Here is a 24,008-nt window from a genome sequence, read left to right on the forward strand (position 1 = left end):
CCAGGAGGACACCCAAACTGAGGACCTGTGACTTTAGGGGGAGTGCAACCCCATCCAGCACTGGTTGCCACCCTATACCTCGATCTGGTTTACGATCGACCAAGAGGACCTCTGTCTTGTCAGGATTAATCTTCAGCCTGTTCTTCCTCATCCAGCCAGCCACAGCGGCCAGGCACTCGTCCAACATAGGCTATAGGTCACTGGGCTGTAATTCCCATCAGATCCCGTCATTAACTATTCTGATTATGGATCATAAGAGCTGCAGTCAAAAACATCTCATGGCCCTATATTCCTGGGTCCTTTTTATTGTTTCAAAGTGTTTTGCAAACATTCTTTTGCAAATTTGCCTGAGAGCAATTCTGCAGTGCTGGCTGGTATTTTGCTCTAACGTAGTTTTCTTTTCCTTTCTCTACCCTAAGCTATTAAAAAAAGCTTTGCTAACAAGATAGGTGACAATGCAGTAAGTAACAGATGATTTAAGAGGCAGGCACGAGCACTTAGCCAATTTGTTGATGAAGCTCTTTTCCCCACAGATCCAAACAGTTCTCATTAAAGGGAACAGGATCCAGGTAACTCCCACCTTAAATGGTTTGCTGGCCTAGGCTTATTGCCAACTCAAAATGCAAGTTTGTGGAATAGCCACATTTTTTATGGTTAAAAGCTAGGCTTTTTCATTTTGATTTCAAACCTGCACCATTTAAAGGAACAAATTTACAGACACAGGAGAATGTGCACATAAAAGCACACAAAGCCCAAGAATTCAAAACTAGTATCAAAACATCCAGACATTTCTCAGTTCTAACTTTTCAAGAAACAGGGCAGAGACAAGCGGGGAAAGTATGTGCATCTATAGCAAGAGAAATTATTCAGCAGCTTTAAAAAGGGAGTGGGTCAGCGTGAAGATAATCTTGTGAAGAATGCTGTCTCACTTGAACAATAATAGAATCATAGAATCAAAGAGTTGGAAGAGACCTCATGGGCCATCCAGTCCAACTCCCTGCCAAGAATACAGAACATATTGAAGCTGGAACATATACGAAAGGCAATAAAGAAAAATGATGAAAGACTGACTAACAGGAACCGGATCCCTTCCTGTACTAACTTATTACACAGCTAGCCATCCTCTGCCACGCATTGCTGTGGCCCAGTCTGTGTATATGTGTTCTGTGTGTGTGTGTATATATGAGTGTTTGCGTATATATGTGGTTTTTTGCATGCGTTGTAATGTATTTTTGGTTTTTGGCTTCTGTTCTGAAATCTCTTCCTCTGTGTTTTTCAGTGTTTTTATGAGTGATGGCCACTTGTCGGCCTGATAGGTGTATTGCAGGGGTCCTCAAACTAAGGCCCGGGGGCCGGATACAGCCCTCCAAGGTCACTTACCTGGCCCTCGCTCAGGGTCAACCTAAGTCTGAAATTACTTGAAAGCACACAACAACAACAGTCCTACCTCATCAGCCAAAATCAGGCCCACACTTCCCACTGAAATACTAATAAGTTTATATTTGTTAAAATTGTTCTTCATTTTAATTATTGTATATTTTAAGTGGTTTTGCACTACAAATAAGATATGTGCAGTGTGCATAGGAATTCATTCTTCTTCTTTTTTCAAATTATAATACGGCCCTCCAACACTTTGAGGGACTGTGACCTGGCCCTCTATTTAAAAAGTTTGAGGACCTCTGGTATATTGTGTCCAACTTTGGTGTCGATTCATCCACTGGTTTTTGAGTTATGTTAATCCCACAAACGAACATTGCATTTTTATTTATATAGACTAGCCATCCCCTGCCATGCGTTGCTGTGGCCCACATGGGGGTTCTGTGTTGGAGTTTTGGCCAAATTCCATCATTGGTGGGGTTCGGAATGTTCTGTGATTGTAGGTGAACTATAAATCCCAGCAAATACAACTCCCAAATGTCAAGATTCTATTTCCCCCAAACACCATCAGTGTTCACATTTGGGCATATTGAGTATTCGTGTAGAGTTTGGTCCAGATCCATCATTGTTTGAGTCCACAGCGATCTCTGGATATAGGTGAACTACAACTCCAAAACCAAAGGACACTGCCCACCAAGCCCTTCCAGTATTTTTTGTTGGTCATGGGAGAACTGTGTGCCAAGTTTGGTTCAATTCCATCGTTGGTGGGGTTCAGAATGCTTTTTGATTGTAGGTGAACTATAAATCTTAGCAACTACAACTCCCAAATGACAAAATCATTTTTTGAGTGAAGTACCTACATTGGGTTGTTAGGTGTCTTGTGTCCAAATTTGGTGTCAATTCGTCCAGTGGTTTTTGAATTATTTGAATCCCACAAACGAACATTACATTTTTATTTATATAGATATATATAGATAACAAAATTTGAAAACAATTCTCTTCCTATCTTGAAAGTGTAATTTCCTGTTTACTTGCGCGGCACATACTTTAGTTTGAAAGTAGATGTTATACTCCAGAAACTTCATTTTTGTGACTGCCACAAACTACGTTGAATTGTTGGAGACTCTATGACAGGAGTCTTCAATCTTAAACAGAGGACCAGGTCACAGTACCTCAAACTATTGGAGGGCCGGATTATAATTTGAAAAAAAAATGAATTAATTCTTATGCACGCTTATTTGTAGTGCAAAAAACACTTTAAAACAATACAATAATTAAAATGAAGAACAATATTAACAAATATAAACATATTTGTATTTTAATGGGAAGTGTGGGCCTGCTTTTGGCTGATGGGATAGGATTGTTGTTGTTATTGTTGTGTGTTTTCAAGTAATTTCAGACTTAGGTTGACCCTGAGTGAAGGCCAGGTAAATGACCTTTGAGGGCCGTATCTAGCCCCCGGGCCTTAGTTTGAGAACCCCTGATCTATGAGATATTCATTGAAAAACTAAAGCAAAATGGGCTGCAGGATGTCCTATAAAAGCAAAGTTTTGCTGTTCAATAAACTTTTCCATAGTTTTATGGTAGAACCAATTAGGTAAAAGTAAAGATTTTCCCCTGACGTTAAGTCTAATCATGTCCAACTCTAGGGGTTGGTGCTCATCTCCATTTCTAAGCCAAAGAGCTTAGAAAGCACCCCTGTCAAGACATTGCCATTTCCCCCTCTCAGTTCCTGAATTTCTGGACCAAACAGGACACGATGGACTTTGAGAACCCTTCATTAACTTCCACACCTGTGTGCAGCCAAAATGTGATAGTGACTACCCCATTACACAGAGACAAAACACCGTTAATCCAGAAAAACTCTGCGTTTGTGACCCCCGATCAGAAATACATAACAGACAACACACCCACACCTTTCAAGATTGTCTATAGATGCCTGCAAGGTCATGTGGCCGGCATGACCGCATGGAGTGCTGTTACCTTCCTGCCTAAGCGGTACCTATTGATCTACTCACATTTGCATGTTATGTTTTTGAACTGCTAAGTTGGCAGAAGCTGGCGATAACAGCAGAAGCTCACCCTGCTCCCCAGATTTGAACTACCAACCTTTTGGTCAGCAAGTTCAGCAGCTCAGCGGTTTAACCCACTGGGGCTCTTAGAACCAATTAAGAAATGACATTTATAACCCAGGAACAAAAATTATGTTACATAGTGTTATTGGGATATATATAAATATATACACACACCTACACAAACAAACATTGCTTTTCTGTGCTCAAGTAAGAGGATTGTACTGGGCCTTGTTGCCTCTGTAAACCACCTTGAGTCGCCTGCGGGTGGAGAATGGTGGTATACAAATATAATAAGTAAATAAATAAGTAATCTATATAAATAAAAATGTAATGTTCGTTTGTGGGATTAACAGAACGCAAAAACCACTGGACGAATTGACACCAAATTTGGACAGCATAGACCTAGCAACCCAATGTATGTCCTTCACTCAAAAAAAATGATTTTGTCACTTGGGAGTTGTAGTTGCTGGGATTTATAGTTCACCTACAATCAAAGAGCATTCTGAACCCCACCAACGACGGAATTGAACCAAACTTGGCACACAGAACTGCCATGACCAACAGAAAATACTGGAAGGGTTTGGTGGGCAGTGTCCTTTGGTTTTGGAGTTGTAGTTCACCTACATCCAAAGATCACTGTGGACTCAAACAATGATGGATCTCTACAAAACTCTACACGAAGACTCAATATGCCCAAATGTGAACACTGAGGGAGTTTGGGGAAAATAGAATCTTGAGATCTGGGAGTTGTAGTTGCTGGGATTTATAGTTCACCTACAATCACAGAGCATTCTGAACCCCACCAACGATAGAATTGTGCCAAACCTACCACACAGAACCATGTGGGTCACAGTAACGCATGGCAGGGGACGGCTAGTATATAATAAACACTCTGTTTCCAGCAGCATCATACCAACTTCTCATGGGATCTCATAAGCAAGGAATTAGTTATTGCAGTACAATCATCATATCCACAGGGAATCTTGTACTTACTGTGGAAACAAGGCAACTGCAGATACAATGATAATGAACCCTATTGAAATGAATAATTCTGCTGGAAATCACCATAGAAATTCCTGGAGCAGTACCCTCTTGAGGAATTTGAGAGTGCAACTTTATGGGAACTTCCAGTGGAAGCGTACCCTAGAATCATATGGAGGACCTCAAAAAGTCATAGAGAGGACATATTTTGTCGGATGCAGGGAGGTGAAACTGCAAGTACTGGTCCCACAGATTGTACTGGGCCTGTAGAATCTTATGAGCATTTTCAATTGGGGAAAAAGAAGGGAATTTTCAAGATTCTTGCTCATTTTTCATTACTCCAGCCATTTGTCTTACCACTGCTGCCTGAGGTCAAGAACAAAATGGCAGTCCCCTTCATTCTCTGTGAAGAATCCAACTAGATTGGCAGCTTCACACTTCTTCCACAATGTCAATGGAAGAGCAACCCCTACCATACCTGAAGGTATCAGGGCAGCCAAAGAGGCCCAGAGCAAGACACGTAGCACATTCCTTCCCACATGTTGTTGCTGCCTCCTAAGCAATTGCTGCTTTAGGGGACTGTCTCGTTCTGCCTAATAGTAGTGTTGCCCTAGGAATGAGATTAATTTAGGACTGTGAATAATGGTTTTGTACAATACTATTTACTTCACATAGCACTTGCCTTAATTACTATTTATCTGTTACTACAGTGGAGAGAGAATGTATTTGAAATGCTACCTTTGACAAAACCAGTATGTGTGTGTGTGTATCTAGTTAAAACATTATTTCCCACTGAATTTTATCAACAACTACTTTGGTCAGTTGTATCCTATCTGGTCTTGCACAGGTCATGATGGAATGTGACAGAAATAAACTATATAACAGTTATAAAGAGAGTGATTGTATATACCAGGGGTCCTCAAACTAAGACCCGAGGGCCGGATATGGCCCTCCAAGGTCATTTACCCGGCCCTTGCTCAGGGTCAACCTAAGTCTGAAATAACTTGAAAGCACACAACAACAACAATCTCATCAGCCAAAAGCAGGCCCACACTTCCCATTGAGATACTAATCTCTCTCTCTCTCTCTATATATATATGTTCTCTGTATAATGAGTTCCTTAAAAACAAAAGAACCAATGAACGAAATCACAACATATTTAGCGACAAAACGTCTCACAACACAAGGAGTGACCATCACTCAAAAATTATGATTTTGTCATTTGGGAGTTGTAGTTGCTAGGATTTATAGTTCACCTATAACCAAAGAGCATTCTGAACTCCACCAACAATGGAATTGAACCAAACTTGGCACACAGGACTCCCATGACCAACACAAACCACTAGAAGGGTTTGGTGGGCATTGACCTTGAGTTTGGGAGTTGTAGTTCATCTACATCCAGAGAGCACTGAGGACTCAAACAATGATGGATCTGGACCAAATTTGGCACAAGCACTCAATACACCCAAATATGAACACAGATGGAGTTTGGGAAAAATAGACCTTGACATTTGGGAGTTGTAGTCACTGGGATTAACAGTTCACCTAAAATCTAAAAGCATTCTGAACTTCACGAATAACAGAATCGGGGCAAACTTCTCACACACAACCCCTATGACCAACAGAAAATACTTAAGGCCATCCAATCCAACTCCCATCATCAGGGCAAGAAAACGTAATCAAAGTCCTCCTGACAAAGAGCCATTCAGCCATATAGATAGATAGATAGATAGATAGATAGATAGATAGAGATAGATATGATTCACACACACACACAGATATAGCATCATAGATTTGAAAGGGACCCCTAAAGAAGGAGAATTATATGTTGCATGTTCCAGAGTAGGCAAACCAGACAATCTCCACATCAACAACAAGGAATACTGTTTACCCACAAGCATAAAGGAATTACATATATTATAAACCATTACTTTATTTTCCAGATCACCAGACTGGGCCACAGCAACACATGGCAGGGGACGGCTAGTAAGTTTATATTTCTTAAAATTGTTCATTTTAGGTATTTTATTTTTTTTAATTATTATTATTATTATTTTTATTTACAGCTTTTATATTCCGCCCTTCTCACCCCGCAGGGGACTCAGGGCGGATTACAGTGTACACATATATGGCAAACATTCAATGCCAATTTTGACATCCAACATATACAGACATAGACAGAGGCTATTTAACTTTTTCTGGCTGCCAGGGGAGCTGTCGCTTTCATTGTCCATCTGCGACACTGATGAAGTACTTCCGCATTCCCCACATGCTTTTTGCTGGAGTGCTTGCTGGAGTCCTTTTTTATGGCCTCATAAATTAGTTAATTTAAGCCTCCCCATACTTTAAGGTGGTACCTAATTTTCCTACTTGACAGATGCAACTGTCTTTCGGGTTGCAAAGGTCGACAACAGGCTACACAATTGGTTAGAAATCCACTCCAACCTGGGCTGGCTTCGAACTCATGACCTTTTGGTCAGAGTGATCTTAATGCAGCTGACACTCAGCCAGCTGCGCCACAATCCTGGTGTTTTTGTACTACAAATAAGATATGTGCAGTGTTCATAGGAATTCATTCATGTTTTTTTTTCCAAATTATAATCCGGCCCTCCAACAGTTTGAGAGACTGTGACCTGGCCCTCTGTTTAAAAAGTTTGAGGTCCCCTGATATATACAGTGTGTGTCTTTCAGTGCACAAATAGCACCACACAGCAGATCTTCTTTATCCTCAAAATAATACTGTGATTTGCCCAGTGGGATGCAGAAATAAGTGAGAGGCTTTCTTGGGGACAGGAGTGGAGATTAATGGAGTACAGATATTGTGTCACAAATAGATTTTCAGAACCATTCACTGCCTGAAATAGCAGGGAGCTTTCCTAAAGGAGCCATCCATTTAATGCTTGGACTGGATTGATGATGCCCTTAGGAGTGGACTGAGCACTAAACCCAGGCAGGAGGTGTACAAAAGAAATGTAAAAAGAAAACACTGCAAGGGAGTTCCCATGGGTGCATGTAGCATATGGCCCGCTGGGAAATCAACAGAGGTGCCTGCACTGAGACAGGTAATAAGGAAGTGGTTTGCTACTAATTCCTCTCTTGCACAAACCAAACAACTTGCTGACTACATTCTGAGTCATATAAAATTCACTCTAGTATGCCTTCTCTTCTTCAGAGAATTGAACTATGCACTCTATCATTTTCTTTCTTCAGCTGTAATTGGTCTGGTATACACGGATCGCCTCTGCACCTTCTGCCTTTCCTGTCCTTTTTTCCCCTCCCCATTAAATCAGGGATACAAGAGCAAACAATCAGCACAAATTCTCCCAGGGCTCATTTTGAAAGCATGATAACTTTTACTGCAAAAGATGACAGAGATGCACAAACCATTGCCTCCACAGACCAACTATGTGCCCCAATGTGCTGACTCCCTCACTCAGCCAATAGCTTCAAAGCAACTGAACATCTAAAGCCGTGTTTTTCAACCTTCCTAATGCCGCAACCCCTTCATACAGTTCCTCCTGTTGTGCTGACCCCAACCATAACATTGTTTTTGTTGCTAATTTCTAACTGTAATTTTGCTACTGTTATGAATCGTCATGTAAATATCTGATAGGCACAATGTATTTTCATTCACTGGACCAAATTTGACACAAATTCCCAATACACCCAAATTTGAATACTAGCGGGGGGGGGGGAGGGGGGTTGCGGGGTGTGTGTTGATTTTGTCATTTGGGAGTTGTACTTGCTGGGATTTATAGTTCACCCACAATCAAAGAGCATTCTGAACTCCACCAGCGATGGAATTGAAACAAGCTTGGCACACAGAACTCCCATGACCAAGAGACCAACAGAAAATACTGGAAAGGTTTGATGAGCATTGACCTTAAGTTTGGGAGTCGTAGTTCACCTCCATCCAGAGAGCGCTGTGGACTCAAACAATGATGGATCTGGACCAAACTTGGCATGGATACTCAATATGCCCAAATGTGAACACTGGTGGGGTTTGGGGGAAATAGTCCTTGACATTTGGGTGTTGTAGTTGCTGGGATTTATAGTTCACCTGAAATCAAAGAGCATTCTGAACCCCACCAATGAGAGAATTGGGCCAAACTTCCCACAAAGAACCCCAATGACCAAGAGAAAATACTGTGTTTTCTGATGGTCTTTGGTGACCCCTCTGACACCCCCTTACGATCCCCCCAGGGGTCCTGACCCCCAGGTTGAGAAACGCTGATCTGAAGGCTAATGGTGTAGTGGTGATGGACATTTATGTCTCTTCCTCCTGTCAGGAGTGCCAGGACAGCTAGCATGGCTACTTCCATGCTGCTAATGTTGTAGTGGAAGCAGCAGCATGAAATAGGTCATAGTCGGAGAAGAAATTCCTACTCTATTAGTAGCTGATACAGATTTTTCCCTATCTCTGTGAATGTGCATATGAATACTTAGAGGAAATTCAGAAGGAAACACCTCACCAGTGTTATCTGTTTGTGCAGAACCTGCCTGGCACTTGGCAATACCAGCTGCTGCGATAATACTGGAGCAACGTATCAGCTCATTTACTCTCTGATGTTGCTATACAAATCTTGCCTACAATCTCTGTCCACTTTTGATGTTGGACTTAAGTATTTTAAGAATTTAACCTGCGCTTCAGCCAAATAAAATCAAAGAAAAGGATCCCAGCCTGAAGTTTACAGCATAAAAAGGATGACACAAGAGGCAAAAGAGTTGAGGATCAAAGAAGAAATGAAGTTTCTCAAAGATTTATCCTGTATGCTCCCCTCTATTGCCTGCTTCCCAAATTCTACAATCCATACACAGATGGGATGCCAATAAAAGTACGATCTACTTCATGCTGATAGCTACCATCTCCAGCATACAGCCAAAAGATCCAACCAGTCCATACTTCAGGAAATAAAGCCCGATTGCTCACTGGAGGGAAGGATAGTAGAGGCAAAGATGAAGTACTTTGGCCACATCATGAGGAGACAGCAAAGCCTAGAGAAGACAATTATGCTGGGGAAAGTGGAAGGCAAAAGGAAGACCAAGGGCAAGATGGATGGATGGCATCCTTGAAGTGACTGGATTGACCATGAAGGAGCTGGGGGTGGTGATGGCGGACAGGGAGCTCTGGCGTGGGCTGGTCCATGAGGTCACGAAGAGTCGGAAATGACTGAATGAATGAACAACAACACCCAGCATACAGATATATTTTCTGGAAATCAATGTCCTCACTGCGAAAGAACTTGTGGATCAAGAATAGGTCTCCACAGTCACCTACGGACCCACCATCAAGACCCTACACATGGAAGCCAATCATACTCGGCTGCAAGTGATAGTTTATGATGATGATGACGACAGATTTTTCCCCCCTGAGAAGTCAGATATCAAATTTGGAGCACTACCCTCTTCTAAGTCCAGCTAACTCAACTGCAACCGATTTTGCCATTGCCCAAGTTGCAAGTTCTCCGCTATATCAACTAATCATGTATAATCAAGTTTACCTGTTACGCAGAGCTCATGGTTGTGAGGAAATAATATAGGAGGCAGGGACACATACTGTACCTCTCTTCCCTCCACTAGTGACCGTTTTGTATTACTAGGGAAGTCCAAAAGAGCTGTAACTACTTTAGGTTGAACACTGTTGCAAAGTATTGTCGAAGGCTTTCATGGCCGGAATCACTGGGTTGTTGTAGGTTTTTTTGGGCTATATGGCCATGGTCTAGAGGCATTCTCTCCTGAACCACCTCAACTGGGCTCTACAGGCCAATGGATACTCCACCTCAGACGTCAGAAGAGGTGCAAGACCGAGAACAAGCCAAAAGAGTCAAGACGAAGATCCACCCAGAGGAAACGTGTTCCTGCCATACATCAAGGGAACCACTGACCGCATAGAGAAGCTGATGAGTAAACACAACATACAAACTATCTACAGACCCACCAAGAAAATCCAACAAATGCTACATTCAGCAAAGGACAAGACGGATCCTCTCACTTCTGCAGGAGTCTACTGTGTACCATGCAGCTGTGGACAAGTCTACATAGGGACCACCAAACGCAGCATTGCCCAGACACGAATCAAGGAACATGAAAGGCACCGCAGACTACTTCAACCAGAGAAGTCAGCCATAGCAGAGCACCTGATGAACCAACCTGGACACAGCATATTATTTGAGAACACAGAAATGCTGGGCCACTCTCACAACCACCATGTCAGACTACACAGAGAAGCCATTGAAATCCACAAGCATGTGGACAATTTCAACAGAAAGGAGGAAACCATGAAAATGAACAAAATCTGGCTACCAGTATTAAAAAAACTCTAAAATTACAACAGCACAACAACAGAGAGGAAACAAACAAGGAGATCTAATCACCTCTCAACAAAAGTTTGCCCCAGGCACTGCCAGACAGTCAAATGCTAATCAAGGCGATCAGTTGAAACATTCACACCTAGCTCCAGCAGACAAGAGTCCTTTGTCTCACCCTGGTCATTCCACAGATATATAAACCCTTTTTCCTAGTTCCAACAGACCTCACTATCTCTGAGGATGCTTGCCATAGATGCAGGCGAAATGTCAGGAGAGAATGCCTCTAGACCATGGCCATATAGCCCAAAAAAGCCTACAACAACCCACTGTTGCAAAGCTTCCCATGAATGTGGTGGACCAATCTTATCACATGGACTTCTGTAATCATACGCGTTTGAATCCCATTACCGACCCTTTTGCAGATCTTCCTTGTAAACAGAGGGCAGGGAGTGGGATTGAAGCATGCATTATGACTCCCTTCTGCATAATTTAAAAACAGAAAGCTTGAAGATGAGCTGGCATTGTCTTTGAAGCACAGAAGCAACACAGCAGGGCTAGTTCTGCCAATTCATCTACACCAAAGTTATGCTCCATTGCAAAGGTGCCAATGGGCCATTAGACATACAGCATAAAGCCTACTTGCCTTGTTGCTCAGGTTCACATTGGCGTTTCTTGTGAGAAGCAAGGAGACCATATCCACATGGCCCTCTTGTGAGGCCAGATGCACTGGAGCAATTCCCTGCCTGGTCACAGCATTGGCATCAGCACCATATTCCAGCAATGTCGTTGCAATATCCATCTGGTTCTTCTTGGCAGCAATGTGCAGCGGTGTGTATCCATTCTGTCAACCAAAAGATGTTTGGTTATCAACTTATGCAAGTCATATTAGTAATACACTCTTTCTTCCTTATATCCTGACTGTGTCAAAGTCTTTTCAAGCAGAAACACATAACTTTGTTTACTTCATTCTTGTACAGAAGAAATACAAATTCAAATGTTTTCTCTGTGACTGGTGAAATGTCAAGAATTTTGGACATTTGAATGTTAGGCATTTTCCCACACAATACGAGTTTGTATGAAATACATTTGTTCACACAAAGTGTCAAATAAGCACTGGCATTCCCATTTTTATTGTACCTATTTTTTTCAAAGGAATGCCTTCATGTGTTGAGATAGCCTTTGTTGTCAAGGATGAGAAAGCTTTTGAATACTCATCCATATTTTCAAAGTTTCTTTTGCTCACGGACATTTGCTCTATCGCAAGTGAGATTGGTGGTGACGAGGAGCAGGGCCTTCTCGGTGGTGGCCCCTCACCTGTGGAATTCACTCCCCGGAAATTAAAAACATGGATTTGGAACCAGGCTTTTGGGTAACCTGGCAGATAGATAAAGGACAATGACGACTAGAATTGATAGGAACTGACAATGTGGAATGAATTTATGGATTCTGAGCTGGCAAACGTTGAGCATGAGATTGGTTTTATTGATTGTGATGTAAAATTGACTGTTTTAATTGTTTATAATTGTTTATAATTGCTGTTTATATATGTTTTATTGTTATTGTTGTGTAGGCATCAAATTGTGCCTTTTGTAAGCCGCCCTGAGTCCCCCTTCGGGGGTTGAGAAGGGCGGGGTAGAAATGCGTGAAATAATAATAATAAATAATTGTCGTTGAGGTAGGGAAACATTATTCTTTAATTTGCGGGCTCTTGTGAAAAGATACCAATACATGTTTAAATGATTTTTATCTCCTAGATATGGGGATACTTCACTGGCTGAATTCCACAAAATACATACGAGTTTTCCTGTTTGCTTGCCAGTTAACATACATTTTTGGCTTTTTACAAATTCAAGATCAGTGGTTCCCAACCTTTTTTTGACCAGGAACCACTTTGACCACAGACCTTTCTCCAACATCAGTATCAAAAGGGTTATGAATCAGTTTTTGGTCAACTTTAGATTACGTTTGGGGTGCTGATTCAGAAAATTGCATTGGATAGACCATATCAGCTCTAGTTTCTGATACAGAACATATGCCATGGTTGGTGACAGGGAGCCCCCGGTGGCGCAGTGGGTTAAACCCCTGTGCCGGCAGGACTGAAGACCGACAGGTCACACATTCAAATCCAGGGAGCGCGGATGAGCTCTCTCTATCCTCTCCAGCTCCTCATGCGGGGACATGAGAGAAGCCTCCCACAAGGAAGGTAAAATATCAAAACATCCGGGCGTCCCCTGGGCAACGTCTTTGCAGACGGCCAATTCTCTCACACCAGAAGCGACTTGCAGTTTCTCAAGTCACTCCTGACACGACAAAAAAAAAAAAAAAAAAAAGCAACAGGGAGGGAGTGGCTAGCAGCATGAAAGAAGTGGAAATAAATAAAATAAATAAATAAAGAGAAAGGAGGCTCGAGGACAAGATTTTCATCCTCATGGCCCACTGGTGGTCCACGGCCCACAGGTTAAGAACCATTGTTCTAGACAGATCAAGAAGGTTAAAGAAGAAAACATGAGAACACAAACCCATTAGGAAAAAACAGGGCTTGCCCTGTTAGCATATTTTTCTCCCCTTCATGCCCATCATACCTAGTGAAGTGAACATGAAGGTTGAAACCTGATCCCATGAAAACACTGAGACTCTAAAAACAATAAGAGCATCAGCAATTGGGCTGTTAGGCTACAGGACAAGATATATGATAGAAGGTTAATGCCTCATGGTAATATTAAGAAAGACGGAAGAGGAACCCTTGTATAAGGGAGTAGAGATCCTCCAAGAAGATCTGAGCAACATGCTGGAATCTCTCACTTTATCCTTCTGCACAATAAACAGGGAAGCATTTAGGTGAAGGGTAGCATCTTGTGTTGTCTACGCTAAGGGAAGAATTGGCCTAAGACGTCTTGCTGCCTACCATTGCATTCACAGAAACCAACCTAGCCATAAAACAGGGTTGTTGTAGGTTTTTTCGGGCTATATGGCCATGTTCAAGAGACATCCTCTCCTGACGTTTCGCCTGCATCTATGGCAAGCATCCTCAGAAGTATTGAGGTCTGTTGGAACTAGGAAAATGGGTTTATATATCTGTGGAATGACCAGGGTGGGACAAAGAACTCTTGTCTCTTGGAGCTAGGTGTGAATGTTTCAACTGACCACCTTGATTAGCATTTGATGGCCTGGCAGTAGTTTGGTGTGGCTTGTTGGTGCCTGGAGCAATCTTTTGTTGGGAGGAGATTAGATGTCCCTGATTGTTCTCTCTCTGTTGTTTTGCTGTTGTAATTTTAGAGTTTTAGTAGCCAGCTTTTGTTCATTTTCATGGTTTCCTCCTTTCTGTTGAAATTGCCCACATGTTTGTGGATTTCAATAGCTTCTCCGTGTAGTCTGACGTGGTTGTGAGAGTGGTCCAGCATTTCTGTGTTCTCAAATAATACACTGTGTCCAGTTTGGTTCATCAGGTGCTCTGCTATGGCTGACTTCTCTGGTTGAAGTAGTCTGCAGTGTCTTTCATGTTCCTTGATTCGTGTTTGGGCAATGCTGCGTTTGATGGTCCCTATGTAGACTTGTCCACAGCTGCATGGTATACGGTAGACTCCTGCAGAAGTGAGAGGATCCCTCTTGTCCTTTGCTGAACGTAGCATTTGTTGGATTTTCTTGGTGGGTCTGTAGATAGTTTGTATGTTGTGTTTCCTCATCAGCTTCCCTATGCCGTCAGTGGTTCCCTTGATGTCTGGCAAGAACACTTTTCCTCTGGGTAGATCTTGGTCTTTACTCTTGTGGCTTGTTCTCGGTCTTGCAGCTCTTCTGATGTCTGAGGTGGAGTATCCATTGGCCTGGAGAGCCCAGTTGAGGTGGTTCAGTTCATCTTGGAGGAGGTGGGGTTTGCAGCTTCTTTTTGCACGGTGCTTCTTTTTTGACTTGAGTGCTTCTTTTTTGACTTGAGTGATGGTTGGAGTTTTTATGTAGATATCTATCTGTGTGTGTGAGTGGGTTTTCTGTAAATGGTGTGACCCAATTGGTGATCTGGTTTACGGATGACTAGGACATCTAGAAAAGGCAGTTGTCAGGAGAGAATGCCTCTAGAACATGACCATATAGCCCGAAAAAACCTACAACAACCCAGTGATTCCGGCCATGAAAGCCTTCGACAATACACCAGCCATAAAAACCTGAAAAATGAGAAGCACAAGCTATTTTTGCAGAGCCTGATAACCTGGGAAAGGGCTAATTGAGTAAATAGGGATCTGGAAGGGAAAGTATTGTTTGTGAAGAAGAGAAAACATTTCTTAGTGACTTCTAATTCTCTCAAGAGGCTTGGTTCCACGATTGCCCTCATCTCCAATTTGTTTGAAGTAGTTACATCCTGCCTCTTAATCCTGTTTCCAGAAACAGACTACTACGGATACAAAAATACTAAGTGAATGCACTTGGAAGGGATATATATATATACAAGCTACATGAATAACAGGGACCAGTTGGAAAAGGAAGATAGCCGAGGGTGAACAGATGTGCACTTTGAAAACAACAAAGAGCACTATAGTACCTTAAAAGCAGCCAAATTTATTAGGGCATAAACTTATTACAGCATATGCTTGGTATGTCTTTATAGCTCTCAGGTACATGAAGAGACTGGTGTGCAGCTATTCACTTTGTGGCATCCTGATACAGAAAATTATTCTAAAGTATCAAGTAGAAAGGAAGAGAGAGAGAAAAGCTACTAGGAGACCATTTCTGCCTGAGCAATAGGACATTTATTTATCAAACCAAACGTCTAATGCAGGGGTCCTCAAACTACGGCCCGCGAGCTACTTCTGGCCCGCCAAGGGCACTTATCTGGCCCGTGAAGGAGGAGCGCCCCCCCCCACACACAGTGCCCCTCCCTTGGCTGGCTCACGCTATCCATCAGGCCCGATGGGCAGCGTGAGACAGCCAAGGGCAGCTGCTCCGCACGGCCTACTTGCGCGTAAAGCACCTCGCGAGGTGCTTTATGCGCAAGTAGGCCGTGCGGGGCTGCTCCTCCCTTGGTAGGCTCACACTGCCCATCGAGCCCGATGGGCAGCGTGAGCCAGCCAAGGGCAGCTGCTCCGCGTGGCCTACTCACACGTAAAGCACCTTGCAAGGTGCTTTACACGCGAGTAGGCCGCACGAGGCTGCTCCTCCCTTGGCAGGCTCACGCTGCCCATCGGGCCCGATGGGCAGCGTGAGCCAGCCAAGGGAGGCTGCCCTGGCGCTCCATGTAGTCATGCCGGCCACATGATCTTGGAGGTGTCTACGGACAACACCGAGTCTTCGACTTAGAAATGCAGATGAGCACCACACCCCAGAGTCAGACACGACTGGACTTCATGTCAGAGGAAAACCTTTAACTAGGAAAATTGTGGAAGATCCAGGGTGGGAGAAAGAACTCTTGTCTGTTGGAGGTAGGTATTAATGTTTCAATTGGCCATCTTGATTACCATTTCATAGCCTGACAGTTTTTAGGGAGAATCCTTTGTTGAGAGGTGATTAGCTGGCCCTGATTGTTTCTTGTCTGGAGTTCCCCTGTGTTTGAGTGTTGTTCTTTATTTACAGTTATAATTTTAGAGTTTTTTTTTAATACTGATAGCCAGATTTTGTTCAGACTAGAAATAGGAAGATTTCCCATTCTCTTCTCCTGGAATCACTGCCTAAAGAGGGCTAGAAAGAACCCCCTCTAAGGGCCCTTCCACACAACTAAATAAGATATGTGCAATGTGCCTAGGAATTTTTAATTGATTTTTTATATTAAAAAAAACACTATAGTCCGTCCCTCCAACGGTCTGAGGGACAGTGAACTGGTCCCCGGTTTAAAAAGTTTGAGGACCCCTGGACTAATGGGAGTAGAAAATCATCTGCTATCAACATATAATCTCTTAGCTGACTGCACAACATGCAGCCTAAAGCAGTGCGGGATGCTGCCATTAATTCCAAGACTGATGCTCAGTTTGTTTCATTTCTATGCCTTGCATACGGATATATGTTTTGTTTAGGAAAGTCTCCTGGCAGCAACTTCAACACCAAAGTGGCAGCTGCTAACCCATTTGGTCAGGGACAGGCGAATCAAGTGACCCAATCTGTAATTTCTTTCATATATTTTTTTGTTGTTGTTGCTTTGTTACGGAGAACCACTGGCTCTGGGAGCAAGAATAGCCTCTGCCCGTAGGAAAAAGAAAGATGCTTTGCAATTCAGAATTAAAATAGGTCATTGTCCTGTCCCCTATATAAAGGGTGTACTTAAGCTGTTGTATTACTTCATGTCAGTGCATGGCAATGTTAAAGTTTTGGAAGTGAAGCTCAGTATCTCCGGAAGCGCAGTGAAGGCATATCACTCACAAAACGAGGTCCTGCTTACGCTTCAAGCTCTTCATATGAATTTGATTTGCCTTTCCTTCCCAATACATAGTAAGTGACCCACAGCTTATACTATGATTTTTCTCCATGATCCTCTTTATCTCTATTCATGCAAAAGGATCTGACAACTAGGCATTTAATCATCCACTGGAAGGCAATCCAAAGGGAAATCTTCATGCAACTTTGAAAAAAAAAATCCCTTTGACAAAGTCTTACAATATATCTCTGAAATTGAAGAGTTCTGTTGTTGAGCATGAGGAATATACACCATTCTTTCTGTTATGGTAGTAAAGGTCGTCCCCTGACATTAAGTCCAGTCATAGAATCATAGAATCATAGAAGCAAAGAGTTGGAAGAGACCTCATGGGCCATCCAGCCCAACCCCCTGCCAAGAAGCAGGAATATTGCATTCCAATCACCCCTGACAGATGGCCATCCAGCCTATGTTTAAAACCTTCCAAAGAAGGAGCCTCCACCACACTCCGGGGCAGAGAGTTCCACTGCTGAACGGGTCTCCGCAGTTAAGTTCTTCCTCATGTTCAGATGGAATCTCCTCTCTTGTAGTTTGAAGCCATTGTTCCATGTCCTAGTCTCCAGGGAAGCAAAAAACAAGCTTGCTCCCTCCTCCCTGTGGCTTCCTCTCACATATTTACACATGGCTATCATATCTCCTCTCAGCCTTCTCTTCTTCAAGGTAAACATGCCCAGCTCCTTAAGCCGCTCCTCCTAGGGCTTGTTCTCTAGACCCTTGATTATTTTAGTCGCCCTCCTCTGGACACATTCCAGCTTGTCAATATCTCTCTTGAATTGTGGTGCCCAGAATTGGACACAATATTCCAGGTGTGGTCTAACCAAAGCAGAATAGAGGGGTAGCATTACTTCCCTGGTCCTAGACACTATGCTCCTATTGATGCAGGCCAAAATCCCATTGGCTTTTTTTGCTGCCTTGTCTGACTCTGAGGTGTGGTGCTCATCTCCACTTCTAAGCCGAAGAGCCGGCATTGTTCTTAGACACCTCCAAGGTCATGAGGCCAGCATGACTGCATGGAGCGCCGTTACCTTCCCGCCAGAGTGGTACCTATTGATCTACTCACATTTGCACGTTTTTGAACTGCTAGGTTGGCAGAAGCTAGGGCTGACAACAGAAGCTCACGCCACTCCTCGGAATCGAACCTGTGACCTTTCGGTCAACAAGATCAGCAGCTCAGTGCTTTAACCCACTGCGCCACTGAGGGCTCCTGCTGTTATGGTATCTGAACATATTTCAGCCCCAGTTTATTTTAAAGCTTACAGGCAAAAAGAGAGAGAGAGATTGGTTTTTTAAAACAATTCTGCATGTTTTCATCAGGGCCTTCTCGGTGGTGCCCCCCCCTCCCGACTCTGGAACTCACTTCCCAAGGACATCAGGCATGCCCCAACATTGGCAGTCTTTAGGAGCAGCCTGAAAACGTGGCTGTTCCAGTGTGCCTTCCCAGAATAAGGAAAATTCCCAGCAATATGTTCTCGGAATGCACTTTACTACTGGTTTAGGACTGTCTGTGCTCCCTCATCTCTTTTAAAACCCTATACCAGATATATCCTGCCTTGTTCATGTCCAGCATTTACTTTTTAAATTTTTAAACTATTACATTTGGCCCGGCCATAGGTTTTTAAATCCTTGTTTGTTACTGTTTATTGGTTATTTTTATATGTGATTTATATTAATTGCATTGTATTAATTGTTTAATGCCTTTTGCTTTTATTGATGTGCTGTTGGGCTTGGCCTCATGTAAGCCGCTCCAAGTCCCTTGGGGAGATGGTGGCAGGGTATAAATAAAGTTTTTTTAAATATTATTATTATTATTATTATTATTACTAGCGGTCCCCTGCCACATGTTGCTGTGGCCCAGTCTGGTGATCTGGAAAATAAGAGAAAGTGTTGGTTTCTAATATATGTAATGTCTTTCTGCTTGTGGGTCAACAGTATTTCTTGCTGTTTCTTTGTCAGTGTTGATGTGGTGATTGTCTGGTTTGCCTACTCTGGAACATGCAACTTATCATTGCCCTTCTTTAGGGGTCCCTTTCAAATCTTTGATACTGCATCTGTCATATACATATATGTGTGTGTGTGAATGGCTGGATGGCCCTTTGTCAGGAGGGCTTTGATTATGTTTTCTTGCCCTGGTGAAGAGAATTGGACTGGATGGCCTTAAGGCAGCATTTATCAATCTAGGGTTTGGGACCCATGGGCGGGGGGTTGCGAAGAGATGTCAGAAGGGTTGCCAAAGACCAGCAGAAAACACAGTATTTTCTGTTGGTCATGAGGGTTCTGTGTGGGAAGTTTGTCCCAATTCTGTCATTGGTGGGCTCAGAATGCTCCTTGATTGTAGGTGAACTATAAATCCCAGTAAATACAACTCCCAAATGTCAAGGCCTATTTTCCCCAAACTCCACCTGTGTTTATATTTGGGCATATTGAGTATTCGTGCCAGGTTTGGTCCAGATCCATCATTGTTTGAGTCCACAGTGCTCTCTGGATGTAGGTGAACTACAACTCCCAAACTCAAGGTCAATGCCCACCAAACCCTTCCAGTGTGTTCTGTTGGTCATGGAAGTCCTGTATGCCATGTTTGGTTGAATTCCATCATTGGTAGAGTTCAGAATGCTCTTTGATTGTAGGTAAACTATAAATCCCAGCAATGACAATTCCCAAATGACAACAATTTTTTTTGAGTGGAGGACATAAATTGGACTGTTAGGTGTCTTGTGTCCAAATTTGGTGTCAATTCCCCCAGTGGTTTTTGAGTTCTGATGGTAGCACGAACTAACATTACATTTTTATTCATATAGATTATTATTATTATTATTATTATTATTATTATTATTATTATCAGACATTATTTGTAAGATTGTTTTGTCTCAGTCAGGCCGGTAGCCAGGATTTTGATTCGGGGAGGGGGGGGGGCTAAGTTTGATTCGGGGGGGGGGGGGGGCTCAGAATCTACCCTAGCAAACCTTTTGTATCGTTACCCCAATACCCCCATGCATATGGGATATATTGAGCATGGTGATCAGATCATGATACGAATAAACATAACAGTTTAAATAATGTACCAGTAAGGCCTTCTCACGGACCACCCTGAGAATTTCGTGGGGTGGGGGTGGCGCTGAAGCCCCTCAAGCCCCCCTGGCTATGGGCCTGATCTCAGTAGTAACTAGGGAGGAGATGACCCACTACAATTGTGCACTAAGAGTGACCAGATACTAATTCTAAGCAAAGACTGCTCGCAAAGCTGATTATACATAAATGAATTGCCAAAGGATAAAGCATTGAGATTCAGACTTGGATATGAGCTCCTTATATCAAATAACCACACCACCCTGGCTCTCTCAGTCATTGAAGATCAGCTCAAAATACTACCTGGTGCTTGGGTTCATGAGCTTATAGAATTGCACCTTAAAAAAAATCTATATATCACCAATAGTTCCATATCACTGAGTGCCTTGGTAGCTATTCAATCCAAGTATAACTTCAATCTGACAATGGTGAAAATGACAGCTTCCTGCCAATGCTACTGCTCTTTGGTTTTCTTTTGACTGCTGACACTACTTAAGGTCTTCCATTCAAAATGGGGGAAAGGGGAAACGAGGCTGAATGTTTCTTTGGCCATTCCCTGAAACATAGAACTGGTTCTGATCTTTTCCATCAAATGAATGAATGTCTCTTTCCAAACTTGTGTTCATAAGTCGCCATATAAATTCTTACTTACAACAACATAGTAGTCACTGGGTTGTTGTAGGTTTTTCAGGCTCTATGGCCATGTTCTAGAAGTATTCTCTCATGACGTTTCACCTATATCTACGACAAGCATCCTCAGAGGTTGTGAGGTCCTCACAACCTCTGAGGACGCTTGTCATAGATGCAGGCGAAATGTCAGGAGAGAATGCTTCTAGAACAGTGGTTCTCAACCTTCCTAATGCCGCGACCCCTTAACACAGTTCCTCGTGTTGTGGTGACCCCCAACCATAACATAATTTTCGTTGTTGCTTCACAACTGTAATTTTGCTACTATAATGAATTGCCATGTAAATATCCAATATGCAGGATGTATTTCCATTCACTGGACCACATTTGGTACAAATATCCGATACACCCAAATTTGAATACTAGTGGGGCTGAGCAGGGGGTTGATTTTGTCAATTAAGAGTTGTAGTTGCTGGGATTTATAGTTCATCTACAATCAAAGAGCATTCTGAACTCCACTAATGATGGAAACTTGGCACACGGAACTCCCATGACCAACAAAAAATACTGGAAGGGTTTGGTGGGCATTGACCTTGAGTTTGGGAGTTGTAGTTCACCTACATCCAGAGTGCACTGTGGACTCAAACAAGGATGGATCTGGACCAAACTTGGCATAAATACTCAATATGCCCAAATGTGTGCACTGATGGTGTTTGGGAAAAATAGACCTTGACATTTGGGAATTGTAATTGCTCAGATTTATAGTTCACCTACAATCAAAGAGCATTCTGAACTCCACTAATGATGGAATTGAACCAAATTTGGCACACAAAACTCCCATGGCCAACAGAAAATACTGGAAGGGTTTGGTGGGCATTGACCTTGAGTTTGGGAGTTGTAGTTCACCTACATCCAGAGTGCACTGTGGACTCAAACAAGGATGGATCTGAACCAAACTTGGCATGAATACTCAATATGCCCAAATGTGTGCACTGATGGTGTTTGGGGAAAATAGACCTTGACATTTGGGAATTGTAATTGCTCAGATTTATAGTTCACCTACAATCAAAGAGCATTCTGAATCCCACCAATGGTAGAATCAGCCCAAACTTCCCACAAAGAACCCCCATGATCCACAGAAAATACAGTGTTTTCTGATGGTCTTTCGCGACCCCTAACACCCCCTCGTGACCTCCCCAGGGGTCCTGACCCCCAGGTTGAGAACCATTGTTCTAGAACATTGTCATATAGCCTGAAAAACCTACAACAACCCAGTGATACCACACATGAAAGCCTTCGACAAAACATTGTAGTCACTTTTGCAAAAGCCTATTTCCCTTTTTAATGAAAATGGTGTCACTTTTATTTTTGATGGATGAGACTAACACCGAAATCTTATCTCTGCTTATCTAGGAACAAGTAGCATTGAACTCTTCCACATAAGCCCACATAATATAATTTCCCTGATAATATAAGAAAGATAAATGTATTGCTGGAGGTGGGAAGAGTTCACATTGTTTTCTCCTCTGAGTCTAATAACCACTTTCTGGAATCTATTTTTTCCCTTCAAATTACTGGGTTTTTTCCATGTACAGAAACTGTTAACTGCATATTGCCTGGTGTACTCTGAAGTGCAATGTGCTGAGGACATTTTGATTTTTTTTCTACTTCTAAGGAACTCACAAACACTTATGATGCCACAGAGATGGTGGATAAAACAATCATGCAAGGATCTTACCTGGACTTTTTCTTCCTTACCTTTTATGGCCCTTGTTACAGGATTAGAAATAAAGAATAGACCGAAATGCACCCTATTCAGGTGACATTTTACCCTCAGATATAAAGCTGGTGCCCATAAGAAGAACAGATTGGAAACGAGGCCTTAGATCTAAGTTCTTCTGGGAAATCTTTTAGCCACTTTACTTATTCTTCCTATATATTACAAAAAGCAATTTATATATTGTGTCCAGAGGAGGGCGACTAAAATGATCAAGGGTCTGGAGAACAAGCCCTATGAGGAGCGGCTTAGGGAACTGGGCATATTTAGCCTGAAGAAGAGAAGGCTGAGAGGAGATATGATAGCCATGTATAAATATGTGAGAAGAAGCCACAGGGAGGAGGGAGCAAGCTTGTTTTCTGCTTCCTTGGAGACTAGGACGCGGAACAATGGCTTCAAACTACAAGAGAGGAGATTCCATCTGAACATTAGGAAGAACTTCCTGACTGTGAGAGCCGTTCAGCAGTGGAACTCTCTGCCCCGGAGTGTGGTGGAGGCTCCTTCTTTGGAAGCTTTTAAGCAGAGGCTGGATGGCCATTTGTCAGGGGTGATTTGAATGCAATATTCCTGCTTCTTGGCAGGGGGTTGGACTGGATGGCCCATGAGGTCTCTTCCAACTCTTTGATTCTATGATTCTATGATTCTATATATATAATGGCCACAGAATGGCCTCCTAGAAGCTCCTCTAACCAGGTCAATATAAGGTCTTTTTAACCAATGGAAATACATTAATGCAATGGATCTCAACTTTTGACCTTGGACCTCCTAGAAGTTCCAACCAGGTCAATATAAGGTCTTTTTAACCAATGGAGATACATTGATGCAGTGGATCTGAACCTTTGACCTTGGAGGTCCTAGAAGTTCCAACCAGGTCAATATAAGGTCTTTTTAACCAATAGAGATACATTGATGCAGTGGATCTGAACCTTTGACCTTGGAGGTCCTAGAAGTTCCAACCAGGTCAATATAAGGTCTTTTTAACCAATGGAGATACATTGATGCAGTGGATCTGAACCTTTGACCTTGGAGATCTTAGAAGCTCTAACCAGGTCAATATAAGGTCTTTTTAACCAATGGAGATACATTAATGCAGAGGATCTGAACCTTTGACCTTGGAGCTCCTAGAAGCTCTAACCAGGTCAATATAAGGTCTTTTTAACCAATGGAGATATATTAATGCAATGGATCGCAACCTTTGGTCCTCCAGTGTTTTGGAACTCACATCCCAGAAGTCCCAGCCATCTTACCATCTGGACAAGTCTACATAGGGACCACCAAACGCAGCGCCCAAACACGAATCAAGGAACATGAAAGGCACTGCAGACTACTTCAACCAGAGAAGTCAGCCATAGCAGAGCACCTGATGAACCAGCCTGGATACAGCATATTATTTGAGAACACAGAAATGC

At 42.7% G+C, this 24,008-nt stretch overlaps 1 protein-coding gene across 3 annotated transcripts in view; it reads right to left on the minus strand.

The window, feature by feature from the left end:
- Positions 1-24,008, minus strand: part of ANK3 (ankyrin 3) — a 719,992-nt gene that overhangs the window by 170,398 nt on the left and 525,586 nt on the right. For all 3 annotated transcript variants that reach the window (XM_067465652.1, XM_067465653.1, XM_067465654.1), the window contains one exon: positions 11,385-11,582. In XM_067465652.1, the coding sequence (XP_067321753.1) occupies positions 11,385-11,582 (198 nt within the window). The remainder of the gene's footprint in view (positions 1-11,384; positions 11,583-24,008) is intronic.

The sequence above is a fragment of the Anolis sagrei genome, chromosome 3 (genome assembly GCF_037176765.1).
Source record: "Anolis sagrei isolate rAnoSag1 chromosome 3, rAnoSag1.mat, whole genome shotgun sequence".
Classification (NCBI taxonomy): domain Eukaryota; kingdom Metazoa; phylum Chordata; class Lepidosauria; order Squamata; family Dactyloidae; genus Anolis; species Anolis sagrei.